At 44.2% G+C, this 8067-nt stretch overlaps 1 protein-coding gene and 1 long non-coding RNA gene across 3 annotated transcripts in view; one reads left to right on the plus strand and one right to left on the minus strand.

Annotated features, from left to right (window-relative positions):
• The window catches only part of CLHC1 (clathrin heavy chain linker domain containing 1), a 72587-nt gene extending 71451 nt beyond the window's left edge, over positions 1–1136 (minus strand). Inside the window, exon 1 of one of the 2 annotated variants that reach the window (XM_011950595.1) lies at positions 1065–1136. In XM_011950595.1, coding sequence (XP_011805985.1) covers positions 1065–1067 — 3 coding nt within the window. In that variant the 5' untranslated portion in view covers positions 1068–1136. Of the gene's footprint in view, positions 1–564; positions 693–1064 lie in introns of those variants that run through there. The other variant, XM_011950594.1, reaches the window with a different exon arrangement.
• A 124-nt stretch (positions 1137–1260) lies between these two features.
• LOC105517860 lies at positions 1261–2386 on the plus strand. The gene is made up of 3 exons (XR_001002726.1): positions 1261–1281; positions 1382–1446; positions 1925–2386. It is a non-coding gene; the product is annotated as an uncharacterized LOC105517860 (long non-coding RNA).
• Positions 2387–8067: the final 5681 nt, after the last annotated feature.

The raw sequence follows: 8067 nt of genomic DNA on the forward strand, positions 1-8067 counted from the left end.
AGAATAATAACACACATTTACCTTTCAGAATGAATATTTTGGAGGCAATAGTGAAGGTGGGTTAGAAAGGAGGAAAGACTGGAGAGAGATAAAGAGTTACATACGGAACCCCTACAAGAGAAAATGAAGGTCTGAATTTGGGGATGGGGTCGCAGGCGGTAGAGGATGAAGAAATAAATACAGAAGACATTAAGAAGGTTCCTTAGAAGGGACTCTGTGGTTTGTGGAGTGGAGAAAGGACGGGGGGAACTTGCTTCTAATTGGCCTCCTTGCCGGAAGAGCACCCGATACATATCCCCTAAAACTTCCTCGCAGATCCAAGACTCCCAAAGCCCAAATTTGGAAATGCTACAACTAAATAACCACTCTGCAGGTTTCTTTTCCGTACGGTTTCACTTTAAAATTTGAAAACTCCTGAGATTTTTCAACATATTAAAGTGTGTCACACTAAGGAGTGACACATAATACTCAGACTCTTGCCTAGACTGGGAGAGACTTGGCGACTGAAAGCAGGGAGGGGCTACAGGCGAGAAAGGGCTGAACTCCCGCTTCCGAAGATTTCACCTATTTTTCAGTTTGCCTGGAGCAGGCCATGCAGATTCCCTTCCCTTGGAGGCCCAGGGAGCGGCTGGCAGATCGCTGATTCTCTGCCCCTCACCGCTTCTGCGGTGAAAAGTGGGCGAAGGACACCTTTCGTGCCCCTCACTCTTGGCCCGCCCCTTAACCTTTCTTCCTAGTCACTTCCGGCCCGTTTCCACGCTCCGGAAACCATTATTCCGCTTCATCCTCCCTCCAGTCCTCACCTGAGTCCCTTTCTCCAAACACCGACTTCAGTGCTTAGAGACAGTAACTAGGGAATCTGGGAGGCGGAACTGCATCTTGGGACAAGTAGTCCAAGGTAGAAGAAAACAGTGGAGAACTACAATTCCCAGAATACACTTCCATTTCCTACCTCTTCCCCAATGAGGCCCCCCTCGACCCACCTCCTTTTAAAGATTCTCTTAGCCACGTTGACTGCACGGGAAAAACCTTTTTAAAACATTTTTTACGTTGCTTAAACCTACCATTTCGAAAGCATTCCGAAGGTTAAAGTGAGAAATAAGCCCGGGTTAGGGAGAGGAGAAACGAGTTTCACGTCCTGGTCTCGCACCGGGTTGGATTGTCGTTGGAACGGCAGTCAGGCATTTGGTGTGGTCGCCTAAGAGGTGGGTCTTTCGGCTGGGGCGCCGGGAAACCCAGTGGGCCTGCGCGGCGTTTTTTCTTTTCGATCCGCCATCTTAGGTGAGTGTCTGCTCTATCGGCTGCTCTGGGGCAAGCGCCCTATGCCGCCTTCTGTTGTGATCTCTGACCTAACCCGTCTCTTCCTTTTCCCCAACCTCAGGTGGAGCCGCCACCAAAATGCAGATTTTCGTGAAAACCCTTACGGGGAAGACCATCACCCTCGAGGTACGGGCCAGGTGGTCATGAGGAAGCCAAGGTCCGAATAAGGTCCTGAGGTGGATTTTAGGACCGGCGCTGCTTTCCATGACTTAAACCATGATTCCGAATTTGGGTTCTAAAACTTAAGCTTTGAAATGAGTATCTTTTGCTCAGCAACGGCCTCGAGGTGATTTTCGGTGGCCAAAGGCGGGCCTCTCACCTCTCGAGAGGTTCCAGCTAGTTAAAACGGAGGAGCTGCGCCCGGTAACTCCGCCCGCAGGGCGCGAGCACGTGTGACCCTGTGGCGGCCGCCCGCCCTGGGTTGGGGAGATGAAGGTGCTTTCCGGTGGCCGACTTGGGAGGTTGCCCACTGGGTGGGTAATAGGTCTCCTGAGTAGGTTTCAGCCCTGTCGCCGGTTCGGTTCAGTGGTAATTGTCAAACTAAATGAGTTCTGCTGTAGTTACGTAATGTGTAAGCAACATACTTTCATTTTAACATTCATAGGTTGAACCCTCGGATACGATAGAAAATGTAAAGGCCGAGATCCAGGATAAGGAAGGCAAGTAATATTTTGTAGTTAAGGAAACTTAACCTGTGGAGACTTCAGCCTACGTGTAGGTGCTAGACATATCTGCTCATGGTGAGGGAGGGATGGGCAGATTGACAAAATACTTGGGGAATAACACAATAAATGTTTGTGATCGGGGAGCACAGTCCCTAGATTGGAATCCTTGAGGTGTATTTCACTTGTGTGAATTAGGACACTTACTTACTTTGTGTGAGATGGGAGTCTCCTCTGTCGCCCAGGCTGTAGTGCATTGGCTAGTTCCGGCTCACTGCAGCCTCCGCCTCCCGGGTTCAAGTGATTTTTGTGCTTCAGCCTTCCTAGTAGTGGGGATTACAGGCGTGCAGCACCACGCTCGGCTAATTTACTGTATTTTTAGTAGAGACTGCGTTTCACCATGTTGGCCAGGCTGGTCTGGAACTCCTGACCTCAAGTGATCACCCCACCTCGGCCTCCCAAAGTGTTGGGATTACAGGCGTGAGCCACTGCAGACAGCCCAGTATTGTCCCTAAGATTTAATGCAGTAAAATGTGATGTGTAAAGATTTAGAACCATGCCTAACCTCTAGTAAGGGCTTATGGTCAGCCGTTAGTACCATGTATTTGATTAAGGGGTGTTACCTTATAAATCTGGAGCACATCACAGGCTTGGTATGCTGTGACTTCTTGTTTTTTTTCTTATTAGGAATTCCTCCTGATCAGCAAAGACTGATCTTTGCTGGCAAGCAACTGGAAGATGGACGTACTTTGTCTGACTACAATATTCAAAAGATCTGTCTAGGGGAAGAGCAGCCTCTTTAAAAAAAAAATGTTATTTTGGAAATTTTTTATTTTACTTTTTTTGAGACAGGCTCTGACTTTGGCACAGTCACTGCAGCCTCCATCTCTCAGACTCAGGTGGTCCTCTCACCTTAGCCTTCTGTAGTTGGACCTATAGGCACACACCACCATGCCCAGGCTGGTCTCAAACTCCTGGGCTCAAGTGATCTTCCCACCGTGGCCTCCCAGCACTAGGATTACAGACGTAATCTATAGATCATTTGAGCAGGGTATAGAAATTAAGGGTCATCTCTCTCACCATTCCTGTTCAACATAGTATTGGAAGCTCTGGCCAGGGCCGTCAGGCAAGAGAAAGAAAGGGTATTCACATAGGAAGAAAGGAAATCAAACTGTCCCTGTTTGTAGATGACATGATTCTCTATCTAGAAAACCCCATCGTCTCAGCCAAAAAGCTCCTTAAGCTGATGAGCAACTTTAGCAAAGTCTCAGGATACAAAATCAGTGTGCAAAAATCATAAGCATTCCTATACACCAACAATAGACAGAGAGCCAAATCATGAATGAACTCTCATTCACAGTTGCTATGAAGAGAATAAGATACCTAGGAATACAGCTAACAAGGGAAGTGAAGACCTCTTCAAGGAGGACTACAAACCACTGCTCAAGGAAATGAGGGGACACAAATGGGAAAATGTTGCATGCTCATGGATAGGAAGAATCAGTATCATGAAAATGGCCATACTGCCCAAATTTATAAATTCAATGCTATTTCCCATTAAACTACCATTGACATTCTTCACATAATTAGAAAAAACGACTCTAAAATTCATATGGAACCAAAAAAGTGCTGGGATTATAGGAGCACTCCCAAAGTGGAACCTCCCAAAGTGCTGGGATTATAGGAGTGAACCACCATGCCCGGCAGCTCCTGAGGATGTTTCTGAGGCTTTTATTTTGGGGTATCCTAAGCCCCAACAGTTTCATGCCCTACTTTTTAAATAAGTAAACCTGTAGGGATTTAAATGATTTTGGTGGATTAAAATTAAAGGTCTTTAATTTTAAAGATAGAAGGTAAAGAAGAAGGTAAAGCACTTGAAAGCCAGAACTGGTTTAAACCAAAAACAGCGTTTATTGCTCACTCTGCCTTCTGTTTTACCTTGATTGGGAAAATGTTTACCCTATGTAAGCTTCTACTATGTAAGCACCACAAAACCTGAAAACACATTTTTTGAAATAATAGAGCTACAAATTCAGGTTTTATTGACAAAGGGAAAACAAGTACCCTTAGCCTGCCAAGTGCCACTGTCCCTAATCACAAGAGACATTTAGAAGTACCAGCTGTGGGGTTTGCTTCTTGCCTTGCTTCAGAATCACAAGCTAATCATTAGCTTTCCTGCTCCTTGCACTTTTCAGAACTCTGGCCAGAAGATGCAGGCAGAGGTGTTTACACACTCTGGAGACCCTTTTGCTTCCCGTTAGAAGCTTCTGGTGTCTAGCAGATGCAGATCTCAGTGGAGCACCCGAGGCTGCATATGCTCACTGAGCCAGCAGTGGGTCAAAACCCTCATGCTGGTTGTTAAACTCCATGCATCAGTTTGCCAAGGCTTCCATAACAGGGTTCCACAGACTGAGTAGCTTAAAAAAAACCAGAAATGTATTGTCTGAGAGTTCTGGAGGCTAGAACGCTGAGATAAAGGTGTTGGCAGAATTGGTTCTATGAGACTGCGAAGGAGAATCTGTTCTGTACCTTCCTCCTAACTCTCTCGATGGGTTGCTGATATCCTTTGGTGTTCCTTGGCTTGTAGGTCCATCCCCCGATCTCTGCCTGCATGTTCACATGTTATTCTCCTTGTGGGCCTATTTGTTTATGTGTCAAAATTTCCGCTTTTAATAAGGACACCAGTTATATTGATTTAGAGCTTACTCTAATGGCCTCATTTGAATTTGATTACCTCTCTAAAGACCCTGTCTCCATAAAATGTCCCATTCTGAAGTACTAAGGCTTAGAACTCCAATAGATCTCTTTTTGGGGGAACACAATTCAACCTAACATTCAGGAAGGATGAGGCTCACACTGTTTATAATCAACTTCTCTGTAGAGCTGCTGGACCACTCCTGCAGGGAGGCAAGTCACAGATGGGGAGAAGGGAGAGTTGGAGAGCTTGCTGATGGGAACAGGCTTAAAGTGTTCTGTCCTAGTGCGATCTTGAAGTCATTGCACAGGGGCCCAGACTTCAGTTGTCCATTTTAACAAACTGGCAGAATTTCTGAGACCCGTGTTGTGAATTGGGGCACAAAACTGTTTTAAGGGAGTACAGATGTTCCTCTTGTGTTGTTGCTTATTGTCTTTTGGGGAAGATGGGAGAGTCTCGGGGCTTGCAGAGGTGGAGGGTGGAGTATGGGGGTATGCAGGGGAATCACAGAGGGCCTCCCAACTGCAGAAATAGACAGTGCTTACTGACCAGGCCGTTTTCATGTACCAGGCTTTGGTCAGGTACTAGGCTGGGTGGCTGGTGGTTGTGGTGAGGAGGTGTAGCTCAGTTGGTTGTGGTGATCATTTAAGGTAAGCTTGTCCAACCTGCGGCCCAAGATGGCTTTGAATGTGGTCCGACACAAGTTCATAAACTTTCTTAAAACATTGGGGGTTTTTGTGAATTTTTTTTTTTAAGCTCACCAGCTATTGATAGTGCTAGTTAGTGTATTTTATGTGTGGCCCAAGACAATTCTTCCAATGTGATCCAGGGAAACCAAAAGGCTGGACACCCCTGATTTGAGGTATATACATTTATATAAGAATGTAGAGGCCTTTGTGCATGGAGAGTGTGTGTTAGTATCTTCAGTGTCTGGCGTGGTGCCTGGCACTCCACAAATGTTCAAAGAATTAATGCTACATTTACGTATGCAATATTTTATAAGTATATGGTAGAGAAGAAGTGGAGATAATGTGCCTTTTAGGGGAAGGAGAGCCAACTCCTTGTCTAGGACATGACACCTATTTTTAAAATGTCCTCATCAGTTAGTAGTGTGGTTTTTGTTTGTTAGTTTTGTTTTTGAGACAGAGTATTGCTCTGTCGCCCAGGCTGGAGTGTAGTGGCGCTATCTCGGCTCACTGCCACCCTCCACCTCCTGGTCTCAGGTGATCCTCCTGCCTCAGCCTCCTGAATAGCTGGGATTACAGGTACACACCATCATGCCCAGCTAATTTTTGTATTTTTAGTAGAGAAGGGGTTTCACCATATTGGTCAGGCCGGTCTTGAACTCCTGGCCTCAACTGATCCACCTACCTTGGCTTCCGAAGGTGCTGGGATTACGGGGCATGAGCCACTGTGCATGGCTGTTAGCAAAGCGATGTGTTAATGATTGGTTTAATACCCCATGTGTGTGTGTGTGTGTGCGCACGCACGTGTGCACGCGTGTGTGTGCACGCACGTGTGCATGTGTGTATGTTTGCGTGCGTGTGTGTGTGTGAGAGAGAGAGAGAGAGGAGCATGCCACTCTACACCCTTACCCCTGCCCTCCTTCTGCAGCATTCTTTATAAACTAATTTCAGAGGTGTCATGTCATCACCTCTGCTTTGTGCCATTGGTCACTCACACAGACCAACTCTGGGACAGTGGGAAGTGATGACCCAAAGGGATGAATATCAGGAGGTGAGGATTATTGGGGCCATCTAAGAGGTCACTTTCCAGTGTTTTTATAGTCTCAGATCTGAAGTTAGGATGGTTTCTCTAATACTACTTTTACTTTTTTAAACTTTAAAGTTCAGGGGTACATGTGCAGGTTTGTTATATAGGTAAACTCATGTTGTGGGGGTTTGTTGTACAGATTATTTTGTCACCGAGGTATTAAGCCCAGTACCCATTAGTTATTTTCCCTGATCCTCTCCTTCCTCCCACCCTCCACCCTCTGTCCTTCAGTCAGCCCCAGCGTGTATTGTTGCCCTCTGTTAGCTCCCAGTTACAAGTGAGAACATGTGGTATTTGGTTTTCTGTTCCGGCGCTAGTTTGCTAAGGATAATGGCCTCTGGCTCCATCCATGTTCCTGAAGAGGACATGATCTCTCTTTCTTTTTGTTTTTAATGACTGCATAGTTCTATTAGCACTTTTGGAGAAATCTAAGAATGAAGAAATAATCTAGCAATACTATTTTTGCTGTTTTCCTTTACAGCATATATTTCTCTTTAATAAGTACAAAATCATACGTTTTTTTTGAACTTGCTTATTCAGCCGGCATTTTTATATTATCTTTTTATTATGGAAAATTTCAAAGTTTAGAAAGGAGAGAGAACTATAAAATTAACTTCCATGTACTCAGCACCCAGTTTCAATAATTATCAATTCACAGCCAATCCTGTTTCATCCATACGTAAATATCCCCCTGACTCTTGTTATTTAGAAACAAATTCCAGGCATAATATCATTTCATTGTATACATTTCATATGTCTCTCTGAAAAATAGGAAGTCTTTTAAACATCACAATACTAAAAAAACAAGCAATAATTTATGATAACATCAATACTTTTTAATAACATCATATCTGGGGTTCAGAGATTTTTTATTGTCTTATCCTTTAAAAATATATTTTTTAGTTTGTTTGAATTTGGCTCCAACATTACACTTTTCAAGATCTTTATGTTTTAGTCTTAGAGTCTTAGGATTTTCGATGAGAAAGTTGACTTTGGTCATTTCATCTGTCTCTACCTTTTTATAGATGAGAAAAATTGCTAAGGGTCACAGAGCTGGCTCATTTAAGATTGGAACCTGGACCTTCTGATTCTTAATCTCAGGTGCTTTTTGTTTTAAGAAACCTTTGGTTTCTGTGCATTATAAACAATGACATGGACATAAACCCACATCGCTAGGACTTGGGCGTTCAAACATGAGGGTTTGAGGTTCCTTTATTCCAGCTACGAGTCCTGCTTAGAGCCATGTGATGGCTGTAACCAGTGTTCTCCCCTTTTGTCGCCTTTTTGAAAAGATTAGCTGTGGAGCGTGACTATGAAGTCAATGGTGCTGACTTTTTCACAAACATCCTAAATCTTTCCCAGTCTAGTGTGCTAAATTTGCTGACTTCCTCACTTAGTCTTTTTGGTTTCTGGCATTTTTAAGTGTATATATTCTGTTCCTCATATTTACTTAACAGTATGGGCTGGAAATCACTCTGTGTCCATTCATAGTGATCTTCCTCAGTCTGTTTTTATACCATTGGATTGTTTTAAAAGCTTTTCTAAAATGTTATGGATTTGGTTCTTTGTTAGGAACTTTTTGTCACACTTGTTTTGCCAGAAGCTTTAGGATGCCAT

This window comes from Colobus angolensis, unplaced genomic scaffold (assembly GCF_000951035.1).
Source record: "Colobus angolensis palliatus isolate OR3802 unplaced genomic scaffold, Cang.pa_1.0 Scaffold309, whole genome shotgun sequence".
In the NCBI taxonomy this organism is placed as follows: Eukaryota; Metazoa; Chordata; class Mammalia; order Primates; family Cercopithecidae; genus Colobus; species Colobus angolensis.